General features: G+C 37.3%; 1 protein-coding gene across 5 annotated transcripts in view; it reads right to left on the bottom strand.

The window, feature by feature from the left end:
• The window catches only part of LOC131672074 (potassium voltage-gated channel unc-103), a 1,608,120-nt gene that overhangs the window by 272,094 nt on the left and 1,315,963 nt on the right, over window positions 1–20,063 (bottom strand). For 4 of the 5 annotated variants that reach the window (XM_058949027.1, XM_058949035.1, XM_058949019.1 and 1 more), the window contains one exon: window positions 3,527–3,769. The exons of the other annotated variant lie outside the window; for it this stretch is intronic. In XM_058949027.1, the coding sequence (XP_058805010.1) occupies window positions 3,527–3,769 (243 nt within the window). The remainder of the gene's footprint in view (window positions 1–3,526; window positions 3,770–20,063) is intronic. 5 annotated transcript variants of the gene reach the window in all.

Consider the following 20,063-nt stretch of genomic DNA (forward strand, 5'->3'; position numbering starts at 1 on the left):
TTGATTTAGATGTGCTGAGGTCTAATGAACGTCGGATTCATGTTCAGCTATCCAAAATACATAAAAATACATATGTTCCGTCCAAATATTAGAAAAATAGATTTTATGTGTTGGTGTAATTTTATCTTTCCCACTTCTACTCGTACTTCTACCACAATCATTTCCTCCATTTCTTCTTCTTCCTATTTCAGTTTTGTATATTTTCTTTTGTTTTTAATTGTCAATATGACTTCCCTCATTTCTTTTTCTCTCTCTTTCTCTTTCCTATCTCGAATCTTTCCATACTAATTAATAATTCTATAGTTGTCTCTCAATTGTTTTCTCCGTTTTTTTCCTTCTCATCCATGTTTCCGTCCGGGCTACAATTTTACGTTCTCCTATTTATCCCTAGTTCTTTTCTTTTAGTCTTTTTATTTCCGTAATATTCCAAAATAGTATTTTAGATCTCTTGTCTTCTTTCCCCTTTTTTTTTCGTCCAAAAGTTTCTTTCTCACCTATTTCTTAGTTTCTTTCCTTTTTCGCCCTATCCCCATCCTTCTTCTGATCTTTGTCCGCTGTGCCATTGTTTTATATTTCTTTTTCTTTTTCATTCAACACTATTATTATTAGTATTATTATTATTACTATTATTATTATTACTATTATTATTATTTCCATACCACCTCTTTTATCCTTCTTTACTTCCAAGTCCAGTCCTGATCTATGTATACTTTTTCCTGCTCTACATTATATTTTTTTTCTCATTATTCCTTCTTTTTTTTCTATGACTGTATTTGATTACCCTGATCTTTTTTCCTCTCCTTACTTTTTTATGTCCCCTTCCCTCTTAATATTTTTTTCTATGCGTCTGCCTTAATTTTCTCCCTTCTCTTCACTAACTTTCTCTCATTCTGTTTCGTTATATAACTCCCTCTTTTTTTGAACCTTCTATTTATCTTCTTTTTTATTTCTTTAACCGTTCTTTGTTTTTTCCTTTACTTTTTTTCTTTCTCTTTTCTACTTTTTCCTTCTTTTTATCTATTCCTTTTATCCCATTTTTTCTTTCTTACCCCTTTGCTTTTTTCCCTTTTCTCTCTCTAACATAACTCGACACAATGTATATTCCATCCATTGAAAACACGCCAGAAGACTCTAATTAGTACAAGCATTATAATTCCTAAATATTATTATATATAGTTTTTTATCATTATATTTAATATATTATTATAGTATAATATTTTATTAAGATGTATAATATAGTTCTTTACATTACATATTATGAGTAAACAAGGCTGCGTAATTAAAAATATTGTATGAAGTCTCTGGTTGATGTTAGGAACAATTCATTTCATAATTTGTGACAGGGGAATTTGGGGGGATAAAACCACCAACTGAAATTGTGTCACCTAATGGCTGTCGGCGACTTGTCTTCAATTTCGGGCATCAGACTACTATTCCTGGGGTTGCAGCAATCGTTGGGAGTCGAAGTCGGAAAAAGCGCAGGGACCTCTACCACAACGTTTATCGACTGCGACAGGAGTTAGAGATTCCCGGTGTTCAACGACCATTTTGTCCTTCACGAAATGGCGCGGTTGCTTCTCCAATACTTAACTATACTCCTTGCTTGTGTAATTCTAGTGTTGGCTTGGCTAGCTCTCGTCAGCATCTCTAAGTTTTAGGGCAGTGTGCGAGCGGAATTTTGACTAAACGGACAATTACTTCTGATACCTTAATTCATGCAGCGAGTCGGTTTCGTCTGAAGTCTCGAACCCACCTAAGAAGTCGTGAAGACCGTTAACTCGCGCAAGCACTTAAATCTCTAACTATGTCTGATTTTCCGAACTCGGCTGAAAATTAAATAACAGTATGCACAGGAAAGGTATGCGACTTAGGTCAGAGAGAAGAGTCAGTTAATTTTATACTCTTTATTACCTACTAAAGTACAATGTTTATTTTTACGGAAATGACGAAGGTCAGCGCGACGAACTCGCATTATATCTCGCTTATCAACGGATCCACACGACCCGATTTTATATACACGTAATTCCCTAACGCAACGCCCCCCAATTCATGTAAAAGTTACAGCAGCACTTTACCTTACTTTGCGTCGCATTCTCTCAAAACAAGTCTTTTGTTGTTCGGCTAGTCTATCAGCGGCTCGTTCTCCATAAAATTTGATCCGCACTCGGCTACGAACAATGGCAAAATAAATGAGCAGTTACTCTTTACGGTCAAGGATCTCTTGCTTCTTTTCTTTCCGAGAAGAAATCATTTTATTGGTCGATATGCTAATTCTGATATCGGTAGTGCCCTCCAAATATTCCAATCATTGGTCAATATGCAAATTAGAAAATTAGCAGCACCCTCATCTTTTTTCCTACCGCATCGCTATTTACCCCCCCCCCCCCCACTAAGTTGGTCAGCATTGATTAATGAGAGAGATCTATCCCTACTCTTATCTAATTTTCAGTGCGAACGGAAATCAATTTTATTCTAATTCGCCTATTGATCGTGATGTCACCAGCAGTTTCGTCAGAAGTTTAAATTTCATCAGTTAATTATGTTGATTTAATTTAACTGACTACTTGTCGTTTATGAATACGCCTATGGAATTGTAGCGGTCGCGTACATGTGTTTCCATTTTACCTTTTATACGTTACACATAATAAGTCGCATCCTTATTATCGCTAAGTAGTTTCCAGTATACATTATTCATTTCGCTTATTTCCATAATAGTCATCGGACAATTTTCATTTTCGTAGCGCCCTCATCATCGAGTTTACGTTTGAATTAAATCCTAACTTGCTCACTCTCATATGCTCTATCTCGCTTACTCCTGTTTAGTCTGTCTCACTTACTCCCGCGCAGTCTGTCTCGGTGCCTCAACATGAGCGCCTTCGCTCCCAAGTATCAATATCGTGTTTCGTTGCCGGTCTTTGGAGCACTTCCTGGAGCGCTCTCCCTGGGTCGTGTATCGCGTGTGTACATTCGGATGTTCATCAGTGGTCAACAGCAATGTGTATGCTGCTCAGGGTGTCGTCGATGGTGCGCAGCAGCCTGGCACAGCTGATTACCGGCCGCTGCTTCATCAACGATTTCCTGGTCACCCCAGGTGTGACAACTTTTCTAGAGTATCTGTGACCGTGCCCGATTGTGTAAGGTGTCCGTGGATTTCGTTCGTATGCATTTTTGTTGCATTTTCCGTCGAGATTCCGTGTTCTTTTCTCCAGTCGGCAACACGTGTCGGGAGTGTATGTGTGCATGCGCTCTCTTTCTTTTCGTCGTATGCTCTTTTTTTTGACCGTGCGCTCCATTTTTTTTCATCCGTCGGATCGTGCTATTTTATTTGTTGCGTCGTTTTCCCGAGCGTGGGCGGGCGTTACGATGAACTAGTTACGGGGCGGTATGGGACGGAGATGGTTTCTCTGAAGTGTTACAAGTAGTGCAACACTCTCACGCAAAGTCTTGTAATGTACCGCATTACAAATTTTTATTTATAAAATGAACATATTTTATTATTTAAGGAGAAATCATTGAATATACCGACCCTCTTTTGATCTCACATCTGCAAGCAGCTAAACATTGATCACAATTATGATGCTGTATTTGATGGTGGTGGCAGCCGTGATTGTTACAAAACGGTAAGGCTAGATCGGCTGGATGACTTTGTGATCGTTTAGGAACTGTTTTTGAAGTATAATGTACAGTGTCTATCAAACTGGAATGATCTGATGTATCAGTAAGACATGATTTATCTATAGAACTTGTATACTGCCTTTGTGCTGATAATCTAAAAATTTTTTATATAAATATATTAATAAAAATATTATTGGTACTTCTATAAAAGAATATTCATGAATAAATTGTTGTCAGATTAATGAGTATAAAAAAGAAGTAAATCTTAATTTTATAAATTAACTATGCCATATTAATCAAGGCGGTCATAAGTGGACTAATGATGCATAACATCGAAAAATGATCTATATAAAAGTTGTACAAAACGAAGAAGGTTATCTAACCATGATCGTGAAGTTAACCTGGAACTTGATTTTCAAGATCACTTGAGAGTCAATTTTCCAGATAACCATAATAATTTTATACGCATGTAGAGATAAGAAAAAAAAATAAATACATATCGCTATTTCTCGTTTCCTTAGCAATTAAACAAATGTTCAAATTTTTCTTTCTTAAAACAAAATCAGTTTGCTTAGTTGCTAAGAAGACAAAATTGTTATTACCATAGCAACGAGAGACAATAAAATGCCTCTTCTCGGCGCGCTGGCTCTCTTTCAATGCACATATGCGAGATAGCAGCGTCCTACTCTGATTATATTTAAATTCAAAAAATAAATTATTCTAAAGATTAATAGTATTTTATTTCTTGTCATAAAATTTTGGTGCCGAAACCCGGGAAAGAAAGTTTAAGTGTAGTTGTTATTTAAAATGGCCAGTATGGAGAGCCAACGTGTTGGAGATATGATAGACTACGAAGAGAAGCCCGATCGCGTTCACGACCAAGTCGGGGACATTTCAACTCCTGCCGCAGTTCGCAACGCGATTCCACATCGCACTGCTGTGCGCTCCTCTGTGCATGCACTTCACACACGAGGTGCTGCCCACGTCGAGCCACAGGCAGCACTGACGCAGCCATACGGGCTCCACGTCGGGCTGCACGACGTCAGCTCGCGAGTGATTACGGTGCTGCGCGGGCCGCTGCTCGTAGCCGTGGCGCCGTTGCTCCTGCCACCGCTGCTCGGGGTCGCAACGCAGCGACTCCTGCCACCGCTGTTCGAGGTCGCAACGCAACGACTCGTGCCACCACCGCTCGAGGCCGCCGAAGCCGCAATGCTGCTGCTTCTGCTTGAGACCGCAACGTCGCGGCCCATGCCGCCGCCCGAAGTTCGATGTCAACGTCGACGAAGAAATCATCCCAGAAGCTGACGAAAACTACGACCCGCTCATCAACGAACAAACGAGCGGTGATTCCGAAATCGGAAGCGCCGATTCCGATTCCGAGATCGAAAACGATAGTTTCAATGTTTAATTAGAGATAGGTTAAATCAAAAATATTTGAGTACCGATCCGATAAATCGATTAGCTAACATATTACAAAATTCACTTCCATTGCGAAATTCTTCATCATTAAGTGAAAATTCTACTTTGATCAGCAGAATGTCATCTACTAAATCTTTACCGGTTGTCAAAGGGAATCCTCTCGAATGGTTTCGATTTAAGAACGCGTTAGAGACATCGAAGACTACTGGAAATTACTCGGAAAAAGAAAACGTACTACGTTTTTCTGAGGTTTTAAAGGACGAAGTGTATGAAGCCGTAAAATCTCTCTTTATGTTGTGCCAAAATACTGTAGAAATAATGCAAACTTTAGAAATGCGTTTTAGCAATTCAAAATTAATCCTAGATAAATTAACCTCAGAAATACGTAATTTGCCAAATTTGAACGAGGATGAATCTGCCATTGTAGAATTTGCAACAAATTTAAAAAATACTGTGTCTGCAATCAAAACTTCGAATGATTGTCACAAGCACTTGCATAATCCTGAACTAATTGACGATGTTCATAAAAAGTTGCCCCGTTCACTTTTGCATTTACATACGATAAAATGCTTCTACGAGCAAAGATAAATCCGAATTAGAAAAGCTTGCTGAATTCATTTTTGAAAAAACAATTTTGAGAATCAATGCTAAAGTAATTCTAAAAAAATCGTTAGTTTCGCGTAACGAACGTCGTAATAATACTAAAAACATACTATTTACGGAAACAGGAAATAGTGAGGTCGATGAATCTCCCACAAAAAAACAAAAAAAAAGAAATTCTATGATACAATTGCAATCGTAAAAACCATTCCATTGATAATTGTCGCGACTTTGTGAATGAAAAATTACAACAAAAATGGAGAATAACGAGAACCGAGCGTTTGTTTTCTGTGTCTTCAAAAGGGTTATGCGCGAAATGATTGTCAATCAAAACAAAATTGTAATCGTTGTGGGCGAAATCACCATACATTATTACACTTTACACCTCGAGAAGACCTTTCTGAACAATCGGGAATTCATAAGGATGAATTAAAAGATAATAATTCGAATCAGGAAAAGCCTGTTAATAATATCACGAGTAATAACTTGTGACTATCTTCTTGTTCCTTATTAAAATGTGTACCATTTATAGTGTCGGTAAATGAGAAATCTGAATTAATTTAATTGACGACGGAGCGTCTGTGTCATTAATTGATTTATCCGTAGTAAAATGATTATGCATATCGAAAATAGAAACAAATATATATACAAAAGGAATTGCTGGCAAAAAGGCACTTTTAAAATCAAATAATAGAACTAATATTCATATCAAATTGATTCTGATTAATTCGAAATTAAAAATATCTTTGCAGTGGATCAAATTCCTTTATCTCGTCAAATAATTGATATTCAAATCGCAGGATTATGTAAAAAGCAAACGGATATTTACGTAGAGACATTCAATGCGATACCGTGTATGTTAATCGGACAAGACAATTGTAGATTAATAATAATTCGAGAAGTACGTGGAATATTCAGAGACGATTTAGTAGTTTCACGATGCTTATTAGGCTGGTCAATTCACGGTCATTTTGACAATTCTATGAAAGCGCAAGTTAATATGTGCGATACAAAATGAATTAGAATCTCTCCGAAAAAGTATTCATCTCGTAATGATAAAGAACTTCATGATTTAGTTAATAAATATTTTTCTCTCGAATCTATAGGTATAACTCATTACAAATGCGTTGATCCAAGTATATCGCGAGTAATTAATATATTAGATTCTACTAGTAATTTCATCAATGGTGCTTGGCAAGTACGACTACTTTGGAAGTCCGAGAAAACAAATTTTCCCGACGGAAAAGTTCACGCGTTATCTTGTTTGAATAAGCTTGAAAAAAAAAATTAGATCCCGCTAAAGTTATATTATAAAGGTATGGATAGGTTATTCAAATGTGATTTCGCTGAGTGGGTTACCGAAAAATCGACTAACAATCGAATATTTTATTTACCTCATTTCGGAGTCCAAAATGTAAATAAACCTGGGAAAATCCGACTTGTATATGACGCAGCCACGATATCTGAATCAATAAGCTTTAATGAACTTTTATTACCTGGTCCAGACTATTTAAAATCTTTACCTGGAGTCTTAATGCGTTTTCGCCAGTTCAAGATTGCAATAAAGTCCGATATTTAAGACATGTTTATGAAAATTTTTATCATTCCGTCTGATCGAGATGAGCAAGGATTTTTATGGCGCCGAGAAAATAGATCAATAAAATCTAGAATAGCAAGAATGCGCGTTGTATTGTTTGGTGCAAAATTATCCCCCAGTACCGCTATATATATAAAAAATAAGAATGTAATGAAATTTCAATCTCAATTTCCTGTAGCTGCGCAAAAATTAATTGAAAATTAGTACATAGATAATTATCTTGATAGTTTCGAATCGGTTGAAGAAGCAAGTGAAATAGCTCGTTAAATAATAATAATAATAAATAATGCTTTCTTTAAAATGCAAAGTTGGCCAAGTAACTGTAATTCGGCCTTATTAAATATTCATCCGTCAGATCGCACAAAACAAGATTTAAATGCTGTCGACAATGTAGAAAAGGTTTTGGGTTTGAAATGGTTAAGTTCATCAGATGTATTAACATTCAACTTTAATAGTAAGAAAATTTTACCCGAAATTCTACAGGGTTTAAAGAGACCGACAAAAAGAGAATTCTTCAGAATAATTATGTCAGTATATGATCCCTTAGGTTTTTTGTTGCCTTTTACTGTACAAGCGCGTTTCTTAATGCAAACTATTTGGGCTAGTAAAATTCATTGGGATGACTCGATTTTAGATAAAGAATTTTCTATTTGGAAGAAATGGCTGAACGAATTCCAAAATATGGAAAGTCGCTGGCTAATAGGGCTGCCATTTTTATGCGATTCAGAATTTGATTTGATTAATCAACGCATTTAAGTGGAAAACATTAACATCGAAGAAACAAAAAAAGAATTGATAAATAAAGACGAATTTATTATTCTAACAACAAATTTCATTCCCTTAACAGATTTCGAAAGATTTTCTTCATATATACGATTAATATTCTCATTAAGAAAAGTTTTGGAAGTAATTTCTATTATAAGAAAAATCAATTCCGCTAACGAATTCGAAACTCAACGTTTCGAGAAAGCTGAAAAAATCGCAATAAAAATTAGTCAACATATGTCGTTTCAAGCAGAGTTCGCTTCTTTAAAAAGTACTGGCGTCGTTCGCAATAATAGTAAAATATTAAATTTGACTCCTTACATAGATGAAGACTGTTTAATACGGCCGAAAGTAGAATTCAAACCACAATTGACAAAGAATATCGAATTAATCCAATAATAATATTTGACGGTAACAAAAGATTTTCAAAATTATTAATTTAGCATTTTCATTTACAATTGTTTCACACGAATCACGAAGCTGTAGTTAATGAAATTCGTCAAAAGTACGTTATAATAGGTTTGAGAGAAGTATTCAAAAGTATTGTTGCTAATTGTAATAAATGTCGATTATTGAGAGCAATTCCAAATCAACCGCGAATGGGAGCGTTACCCGAAGCTCAATTAGCTTATCGTTTAAAACATTTCAGTCACTGTGGCATGGATTATTTCGATCCTATGAAAGTAAAAATTGGTAGAAGAGTAGAAAAACGGTGGGGAGTAATGTTTACTTGCATGACAATAAGAGCGTTGTTACATTTAGAATTAGCACATAGTCTAAGCGCGGATTCAGCAATTATGGCTCTGCGTAGATTTTCCGCTCGAAGAAGTTCTCTGTCAATTATTTATTCTGACAATGGTACCAATTTTGTAAGAGCAAGTAAAGAATTATTGGAAGCTTTAAAATCATTAGAAAATTGGAAAATTATTGAATATTCAGCCACTAAACAAATTGAATGGAAATTTAATCCACCTACAGCGTCAAACATGGAAGGAGCGTGGGAAAGACTCATACGATCTGTAAAAAATGCATAAGTAGTTACAATTAAAAATCAAACCCTCCCTGAAGAATCATTACAAATTTTATTAACTGAAATAGAGCACAGTATTCAAGGCCGTTAACGCATGTTTCAGCAGATCCTCATAAGAAAGAAGCACTCACACCGAATCATTTTCTATTCAATTCTTCATCAGGTCAATTACACCTCCGGCGTTATAATTATAAAAATATAAACTTAAAAAAAGAATGGAAAATTGCTCAAATGTATGCGTATAAATTTTGGTCGAGATGGCTATGTGAATATGTACCGACTTTACATACACGTAAAAAGTGGCAAAAAGACCATCCACAATTAAAAGAAAATGATTTAGTTATAATTATAGATAAGAAAATTCCCCGAAACTATTGGAGAAAAGGTGTTGTAACTCAAATTTTACCAGGGCAAGATGGTAAAATTCGTGTAGTCGAATTACGTACGGAAAATGGTACATTAACAAGGCCAAGTAATAAGTCAATTAAATTTGCATAAAAATGTTTATAAATAATTATTGTAATTTACCAGACTGCGTTAAGGCCGCGTTAATAGAGAATAGTGCTTTAATGGACGCAGAATCCTTACCACCGATTTAGATTAGAATAATCGATAAAAGGTAAGACTACGTGGAATTTAAGCGCAGAGGCTTAAATTCGGACGGAAGGCTAGGTAGTAAGGACGGAAAGCTATGGTAAACATTATTGAGACTCATTTAGAGTGAATGTCATTTGAAGTTTATGTTGGAAGTTAAGCGGAGGATAGAATAAATGGTTGACACAAGATTCTATTTTAACAGAGAGATTTATTTGTACGTCTCACAGAGAGTTGTGTACAGCCAGACGGTTACAATCCAAGTGAAGTTTAACATACATATATCGGCGGCTCGCAGGCCGCTATACACAACTATAGTACACACACACTCTTACAGAGTGCGCGCATACGCACACATATGAAATGCTGAGCAAGCTATCTTACACACTCCCTCTCTTGCTTTGCATTCCATATGTTTAAATACAAAAAAAGAAAAACTTCTAAACATTAATTATGTCACATCTAACTTTTAAACTAAATTTGTTTAATTAAATAAATAATATATATATTTTGATCACAGAACGCACAATATTCTAATGAATATTGAAATCTATCTTACTATCTAAAATACAAAATAAAAAAATAGGAACTAACAGTTTCTCATAGTTAACTTTTGACTTATTTTATACTACATCTTCTTAATTAAGTACTTCTAAATTCATCTAAACAAATCATTATAGTCTCTAATCAGCATTAGTGACAGCAGCCGCCTCTGAAAAAGTTAAATAAGAGAATGTTTTTACATTTATGTATCTAAAATCAATTACAATTGTGACGAGAGCAAGCAGTACGCTTGCTCCTCGTCTGCCCTCCTTTTCTCTCTCCCTCTTATCGCTCGGCATGGCGACGTGGTCAGCGTTCGGCGCATATATTTATTGCGCCTAACCACTGGCCTTTATGTTTCTCCAGCCGCCGAAGATTGCCGAGCAAGGTTGAGAGCGCCCGAAGAAGCAAGAGCGCAGCGACTATCAGACAGAGAGAGACAGAGAGAGAGAGAGAGAGAGAGAAAGTTAGCGAGCATGCTAGAGTGCGCGTCTATGCACGTACTATGCAGGTTTGGGCCGGCGTGTGACGCGCGACCAATTAGCGCTTTTGTCGCACGCCGCCTAATGAGTGGGCTTGGTGGGAGAGCCCGGCGAGAGCGCGAACGCTGACCATGCGTCAAGTCGCGTGAGCCAGTTCCCGGAAGAAAGTTAAGGAGAGAAGTTGGAAGTAGCAGCGCAAAGAGAGAAGAAGAAGTACACGTGCAGGAGTGACCAGGCCAGGGCGAGACGAGGCAACGTATGGCGACAATACCTGCAGCAGGGCACTCAGTGTCGCCCTCGCCACCGTGCACGGCATGACTTCCAGTGGGTTCACCACAGGCTACGCCGAGGAAGACGTCCAGCCAGCGGCCAGGTCAACTCCCCGTTGCCGGCTCATCGCCAAGCACAAAGGTCAGGTTATCTCTCTCTCCCGGTATTTCTCTCTCTCATGGTGATGCGCGGCCGCGTAGGAACAATAGGTAGCCAGGCGATCACTTGCCGGCTACGCTCATCTTAATGCGGTAGAGAGGTTTCGACGTATTCTTTCCTTTGTAAGGAGGCAAATGGTCAAGGCGATCTAGTCGCCGGGCCATTCATCCTCCCGCGTTAGTTTAAGTTGTTCTGTACACGTGCGCGTGATGTAAACTTTATTATAACCGATTTTGTATTTGTTTGTCCGAATAGATTTAAGTTGTATGTTCCAAGTAAAGAAAATTATTTATTCGTTCGACCTATCCTCTCGTTCCCCGATTGTTAAAGAGCGAAAGTGCCTCTCTTACTCTCCCCTTAATAAATTGGTGACGTCAGTGCCGAATAAGGCGCTGCCCCCGTTACACAATAATTCAGCAATATATTTCTGAATTTTCGAAATGGTTAAACAGGAAGCGGCTTAGTAAATATACCAGCGGTATTATCATGAGTAGATATCCTTCTAATACTGACTTTACCTTCTAAAGCACGCTGTTTCACGTAATCTCCGTGAGTATCAGACAACTTTCTTTTAACACCTATTCTTTCTCTTTCATCCAGACGTTTCTTAATCTCTTCTAAAGTGTCATCAAAATCTTTAAGTTTGTGACTACTCTCCTTTTGGGTACAATCTCTGGCAGATTGATTATCACAGTACAGAGTAACTGGATACATGGTGTAGCCTAATATATCTCTTAATGCCTTCTCTAACGAAACGATTTCTTTGCATGCCTCACTCATAGCTAAATACTCTGACCCACAAATTGAAGAGGTTACCAAAGTTTGCTTATGACTTCTCCATGCAACGATGTCTTTATACAATGAAATGGCCAAGCCACTTGTGGAAGTGGAATCTGGCCAATCTTTAAAACTTGAATCAGAGTAAGCTTCTAAAGTATCACCATTACCTCTAAAAGTAAGTCCTAACTTGGCTGTCCCCTTTAAATACCTAAGTACTCTTTTGACATCTAACCAATCTTCTTCGGTGAGATTAGATTGCTTACGCGAGAGGAAATTTACCGCGAAGGAAATATCCGATCGTGAAGCATTCGCCAGATAAGAAATACATCCAATGATCTCTCTATATGAGACATCTAATTTTCTTCTAGTCTTTTCTTGATCTTGGTTGATTTTCTTGCTTCTAGCTTGTCGAGTAACCATAGGTGTTTCGTGTGGATTACAATAGTCATTCCAAACCTTTCTAACACTTTGTAAACATACTCTGTTTGATTGATTGTCAATATTTTATTACTTCTATCTCTCTTTATAGTCATGCCTAAGAACTGTTTTGGTTCGCCCAAGTTTTTCATTTGGAAAACACCGCTCAAATGATCTATTATTTCTTTTAATTTCTTTGAACAGTTGTTCGCCGCAATAATGTCATCCACATATAAGACTAGAAAAACAACAATCCCTTGATATCTATAAGTAAACAGGCAGGGCTCATTAATATCTTTTTGCAGACCCAGTTTTAGCACTTCTACTGTGAAACGTTCATTCCACTTCTTGGGACTTATTTTCAAACCATACAGTGCCTTATGTAATCTACAAACTTTAGTCTTTCTAGTGAATTCATCTACTTCTAAGCCCTCTGGTATCTCCATATAAATTTCTTCATCTTCATTTAAAGTACCGTTTAAGAAAGCTGTTTTAACATCTAACTGGCGGACTTCTAAATCCAATTTGTTTATAATAGCTAGAGCTGCTCTTATAACCGGCAGTCTAGAAACTGGTGCATATGTTTCTCTGAGCTCATATTTATTTTTATTCATAAATCCTCTAATAACGAGCCTACCTTTTCTTTTCAGTATGTATAATTCATCTAATTTCTTCTTAAATACCCATCTAGAGTCAATAACATTTGCTCGTTTACCATTCTTCAAGACTGTTGGCCTGTCCACCAAACTCTAAACTTTGTTCATTTCCATTGATTTCAACTCTTCTTTAACTGCTATAAGCCATTCATCTTTGTCTTCCATACTCATTGCTTCTTTAAAACTAATGCGATCATGATTTATGACAGCCAAAAGAGCAAATACTGACTCATCTTTATCTTCTAAGTCAATGCTTTTTATTTCACTTAAAAACGCAAAGCTGACATCTACTACCATTCGAGCATCAGAAGTTCCTTTATCCATGGCCTTATAGTCTTTGGCAGTTTTTACATTTCTTTTCAGTTGCTTTCTAATGGGCTCTACATCTATAGTTTGTTCCTTAGATTGGGCCTTCCTACTCCCTTTAGATTTAGGTTTGGCTGAACTATCGACTCCCATGTTTTGTTTTGATGTCAGTTTCATGTTGTCAAACGCGTAATTTTCGCCTCACGATGTCTATTTTTTTTTATGGTTACATAAAAAGTATTACTCACTTTGTATTAATATTGTAAATATAAATTGGTTCAAAATAATATTTGCTTCGTGATGTGGCCAATCACTTTTTCTTTGAATCTGATCAGATCAACTGGTCCAATATATTTTTTTATCCAATAGTTTAGCAAAACGCAAGAAAATGATAATTCCTATGATTTTCGTGGTCCAATATATTTTTTATCCAATAGTGTAGCAATACACAATAAAATGATAATTCCTATGATTTTCGTTTACACAAAATTATTAAAACAATTGTACTCGACACTTCTAATACTTAATCGCAACTCGAACAATTATATTCTCAAACTCTTATTATGGATTTAACTTCAGTAGGAAAAATGCAGGCTTCTTAGTTGAGCGCTCACTCCTAACTAACTAATTCTACGGCGTTTTTTTCGCAGCATGCTGACGCAGCGTGAATCAGCCTCTGCCGATCATTCCCACCGAGTCACGCACACGAATATACTGCTAGCTATATTATGTCCGAGCGGAAATCTCAAGAGCAAAATATTATTCGATAAAATATAACTATAACGTAATAAGATGTCACGTAACAGTATTATTTAAAGGAGTCGAGCTATTAGGAGTTAATAAATTGTTGGGATGTGTGTGATTTACCTCTAAACGTCTAATAGTAGCATTTTCTAAATCAAGGTTCTTTTGGAGTGCTCCTTCTGCTGCTGCCACAGCTGCCTTCATTTGATTGCAGCATCTCTTCTACTTGGTCCAGTCTTTGTCTGAGCAAACTGTTTGCTCCTCTAGCGGGCGGCAACAGAAAAGCACCTGGTGTGCTTGGTTCAAGCAAACAAGGGAACTTTTGGTTCAGTCTATTAATCACTTCTAAGGTGACTCTGTCTAGAACAGCATCTGCTATTCTGGCAGAGTCCACAATTCCTCTAGGTGTTGTTTGAACACTTGTATCGGAATTCAATGTGGATTGTGTTGGGAAGTCATCAACACCTCCCTGAGCAGCAACATCCTCCTCAATATTACTAGAGCTACTGAAAGTCTCCTCAGCATAGTTGTTGCTGTTTGCATCATTTAAATAAAATGAAAATCTAATTAATGTTTGGATTTTTGTTTATAACTACTATAATGAACTTCTAGTGGCGGATCCGCACATCTACTTATAATATGACTTCTATACGCTATTATATATACGCTCTACTATACGCAACTATAGTACACACACACTCTTACAGAGTGCGCGCATGCGCACACATATGAAATGCTGAGCAAGCTATCTTAAACAGTTTAATTAATATATATTTTTTTATAGTTGAATTGTGCAAAATTAAAACGAGAAATTTGCAGGTGGGGAGGATGTTCCAGATAGCCATAATAATTTTATACGCATGTAGAGATAAGAAAAAAAAATACATATCGCTATTTCTCGTTTCCTTAGCAATTAAACAAATGTTCAAATTTTTCTTTATTAAAACAAAATCAGTTTGCTCAGTTTCTAAGAAGACAAAATTGTTATTACCATAGCAACGAGAGACAATAAAATGCCTCTCTTCGGCGCGCTGGCTCTCTGTCAATGCACATACGTGAGATAGTAACGTCGTGCTCTGATTATATTTAAATTAAAAAAATAAATTATTCTAAAAATTAATAAAGCTACAGTCAATATTGGATTTGCAAATAGAAATCCCCATTCTTTATCTTAAATTAAGAAAGAACGGGAAATTCTACGTTTCGGTAAGGTACTACGCGTGGAGTCCAGCAAACCCCTAAGGTTCTGTAGAGATTATTTAAAAAATTTTTCCTTTCATCCGCAAAATTTGACGAGAATAAGATTTAAGAAAAAATGCTTCAGGTGAAAGTCGCTTAACTTGGATAGATCCATTTTCATAACCTTTCCTTTGATCTTGCTGCTTGCATGTTTAAGATCACTTCAAGATCAACTGTACGAATAATACCCTTATTTTTTCCTGGATTTAAAAAAACGAAAATTTTCCATTTAATTAAAATGTCATGCAACGGTAGTCGATTCAATTAATCGAACCGTTCGCGATTCTGAATTTCGCGCGTTAGTTCTAAGTATTGAGAGAGAGAGGGGGCGCGCGATCTTTCAAATTAGCAGTTACGTCTCAGCTGTTGTGACAAGTAGATATCGCCGAATTTATTTGCACTGTTTTTCTCGCCGACTAATAGTTATTGGTCCATATTAATTACGCGCGTGAGTGCATCGACGAGACCTACAGATTGCAGCGTTTTGGTAGCAGCAGATTTGCAGCTGATAGGTGGTACGAGGCAGCACAGCTAATAACCAAGGACCGGAGGCAGTTGATATCTTGCTGACATCAACAATTACGGCTGATCACCGTAATTGCACCGCAGGGTAGGTGCACCTCCCTTTATTATCGCGTGTCAAAATATATTTATTATTTTGCTCAGCCGCGTTAGCGTTGTTAATTTTGTATTCGCGCCGAACGTTAGATCGCGCCAATTTTCGTATCTTCTCTCTCTCTCTTTCTCACCGGAAAATTATTTAATTGTAAATCCTATTCGCGTGCGTCAGTCTTTCGGCCCGACAAAGACTGTATAGATTTTTTATGAATAAACTTTGTTAAACTTATTCGCCGATTTCGTCATACGATTTTCCTAATAGTTTAAGAAATTGAAATAGGCTTAGGTGTTAATCCTATTACGTCTAGGGGATTAAGCGGAGAAAGAGTAAAGTCGCTCACACTTCAAACTCATCGTGTGTCACAAGGCACGTGACTTAAGGTGAGTTCAACTCTGCTTGATCGAAGACAACCAAGTTAAGTCAGCTGACGTGAAGGCAAATACACGTACTAACATACGTGTTAACGGAGCGGTGGTTTGCTCTGCATCGTGGGAGTTTGCTCTTATATAAATTTCCCATTTTTTGCAAGATCCCCCCCGTTACATGGCGCCCAACTGGTATTAAGACCCGTGTCGTGCGAATAGGATTGTGCGTCGAAGGTAATCGACGCACGAGAGAGAAAGACGATTGCGCGAGCGCTTAGGAAGGTTTGAGCGGGTGATAGCGCGAGATAGTGAGCGGTACGCCCTCTGCTGGGGAAAAAACGAAACCACTTCGAACCTTTAGCTAAAAATTGTTAAGAATATTGTAATAAGGGCCGAAAGCGATAATTATTGATAGGTCGAAGTGATTTCAGGTCGTACGGGATAATCAGGTGTTAACCAATTTCAGCCACAGTTTGGTGGATAAAGGGGGGTTGGTAGCACCTGATCGACGATAAAGGCAGAGAGCGCGACCCAAGCGTGCAGTTCAATTATTAGCCAGGCGGAGCAAGCAAACAGCAGGCTCCGACCTTAGGTAGGATATTTTTATAATATTTATAGAAAGTTTGCGGAACTGCACGCGCTCATAATCTCGCGAATTTGAGCCTTATAAAAGGAGGCAATAAGGGTAGTTACACTAAATAGTGTATACCCCGCTCATACCTTGGGTGATAGGAAGCGGTAGTGGTCGATTAGGCCGAAAATTTTAAACCTCAACCGCATCCTACACCCGTGCGGAGGCAAGATGGCTCTGTTGTCAGCTCAAATCGACAATTGGGCATTAGAGCTGACCTCCGCACAGCGCGAACACTATTTAGCGGATTTGGAACTGCGCAAGGATGGAAGTGTGATCCAACAGGCGGCTAGGCTTGGGAGATGGTTGCTGAGTGAGTACACCGCCACAGATTTTGAAGAGACCACGCACAGCAAAGAGGTAGCGGGGCGCAGGAGGCGATCCCGACAAGCGTGGCTCGACACAATTTGTGACGAGTTGGAAAACTCCAACGCGGATGATAACAGCGACCATCCCCTCAGAATCATCAATAGGGAGGGAATATCATTGACTGATATGTCAAGGACATTCACCTGCCCGGAAGAGGACTCTGAAGGTGAAGCCAGCCGCCAAGAAGAGGATGAACTCGTCCAAAAGGCCCTCCACACGCAAGAACAGAAGGAGGGGGAAAAATTAAATTTAAATTTCCCATTTTTTGCAAGATCCCCCCCGTTACAAACATTTATAGTCTGGTTTATTCCACCTCCTTCCTCTACTCTCGTCTCTCTCTATGATTATAAATAATATTTAATTTCTGAGAGTAAAAAACAAATAAACGGAGATAACGCTTGTTTGTTCTTCAATTTCAAAGAAGTAAAAAAATCAAATTTAACGTTGTTAGCAAGATCGATTAGTACTTGAGTAAAAAATCAACATATTTAGTGAATTTTTAAGGGCTACAGATAAATGTTTTCTGGTAATCAGACACATGTTTATAATGTATTTTCTTACGTATGATAATATGGCGCTATTATTGTTATCATAAGTCTTATTTAAAAAGTGATGGTGCTAAAAAGTATTACTTCATTTTAAATAACTGTTGACCATTAATTAGGTTAATTTGAAACAATTTTGATAAGTTTCTCATGATGGTTAGTTTATTAGTAATAAACTAAAAGTTGAGAGGTGGAGAAATTTCTAAAATTTACTTACAAGAAAACCCCCTAACTCGACCTCACCGATTTTATAAATTTTTTGATATGTTGTTGTACTTGACAAAATAAAAAACGCATATTTTTCTTTTTGTGACGACATCCACATTTCAGAGTAAAAATCCATCTCTAAATCTTACCCCTAAAATCTTTTTCTTATTATATCTCAGCATCTAATGAATATTCTTTAATAAAACCAAGTGGAAAATATTTCGTCTAAGGAGTGTAAGATATTAGGCGTTTTTATGATCCAGAGGGTTGCAACCCTTATTTTATATATTTTTTAAATTATATTTTAAATTATATTTTAAAAATTAGATGATTATTTTTAAAGGAATTTATACCGATGATTTTGTATATACGTGTTTTTCACAGTCATACGTGTCGGTTCCAGAGACCAGACATACCATTTTCTATATACTTTGATGCGCTCAGACCGAATCCGAGGTTGGAAGCAATACGCGTGTGAGTACTACCATCACTTCATCTATGTATGTAACTAGAGCGCCTCCATGTAGTGATGGTGGGCAACAGATCCGCACTGTCAAAGTCCCTGGGCAAACAGTAAACATGACAAGTACAGGTAAGAGATACATTATGATGCAAGGATTCGGAATCCTAATATCGGTGACTATTCAGGGTGAGAAAGCAGACCCACAGCCGTCATCATCAAGCGACCGCAGCTTGATATTAGTGGGAAACTTGGCCTCTGGAAAATACAATGCTTCAAGAATCAACACTTCTACGCATGAGTGTAACAAAAATCCTGATGAATTTTGCTGTGTTTGTGGGGAGTTCGAAGTTTGTAGAAATCGAAGAAATATATCAGATACTTTAAGAACTCTTTACCTAAGATGTTTTGGTATTGAGGATACAAATCATGGCAAACGATGGATATCTTATACAATTTGTGCTAATTGTAGAAAAATGCTATTATGTTGGGAAAACAATTGTGAAAATATAAGCTCAAATTTATAAAGCTTATGACGGTGATACGGCATGAATTGGAGTCATAAGAGACGTGCTTTTTCTGTTAAAGGTAAAATCGTATATGCTGACGTTCCATAAGTATAATGTTGAATTAAAGCTCTTAGAGTTACTTTTGATAACGAGTCAGAACCTGTGGATGTTTGTGACATGCGCAGAAGGAAGACATGATGAAATATCAGCTGAGGAAAGTTAAGAAGATAAAGATGAAGATGAGAGAGAAGAAGGGTGTGTTCCAGAGGGTGAAAGAAAAGAACCCCAAACTTTTAATCAAATCAAGTTGAATGATCTTACCAGATATTTAGGACCGCGATAGAGAAAAAGAATTTCGACAATTGTTCACTAAAGATAAAGAACTGTCATTGACATATTGTATTGAAATCTAGTGGGGAAAGTTCACTTATGTTTTACAGATATATTTTAGCTATAGTAATAATACGGGCAAAATGGAAGCAGAGAGATAAATGAATGAGTGTTACAATAGCTACGATTTTATTGTTGAGATGTCTCGTAGATCAAATTAAGAAATACAAAAATAGATTCGTTTAGTGATTTTCTGACCAAGTAATGTTTATTGACGATTTAACAAAATGTTTTAGGCACGTTTATAGCTGTAGTTACCAAATATATAGGGTAACCCATTTTAAAGGAACCATTCCGAAATTTTCTATGGTTGGCGTTCTACAAAAAAATTGTTTGAACAAAAGTTATTTGGGACAATGAGGGATACCTTTCCCAGAAATCGGATTTGACCTTGAGATTTATTTTCAAGGTCATTTATAGGTCAAAGTCATTTTTTGAATAGGAACCTATAATTTTGTTCCCGGATTCGGAAAGAGCGAGAAATTCTACGTTCAGATAAGGTATTATGTGTAGGGTGCGGTTAATCCCCCCCCCCCCCGAAAGGTCATGTAGGGGTCAAATTTATTATTTTCTTTATCTGTGCACAGGGATGATCGGGCAAGGGTAAGATTAATTGTAATAACCCAAAAGTTGCTGGTAATATCTTGCCCCCCCCCACCCCAACCCAATAACTAGACGGTAATATCTTGCTGCAGCACGATATCGGCGTTGACCGTCAAAATTACCCAGGGAGTCTTCAGTACCTAAACCAC

The sequence above is a fragment of the Phymastichus coffea genome, unplaced genomic scaffold, assembly GCF_024137745.1.
Source record: "Phymastichus coffea isolate CEN01 unplaced genomic scaffold, Cenicafe_Pcof_1.1 PCOF00011, whole genome shotgun sequence".
NCBI lineage: Eukaryota > Metazoa > Arthropoda > Insecta > Hymenoptera > Eulophidae > Phymastichus > Phymastichus coffea.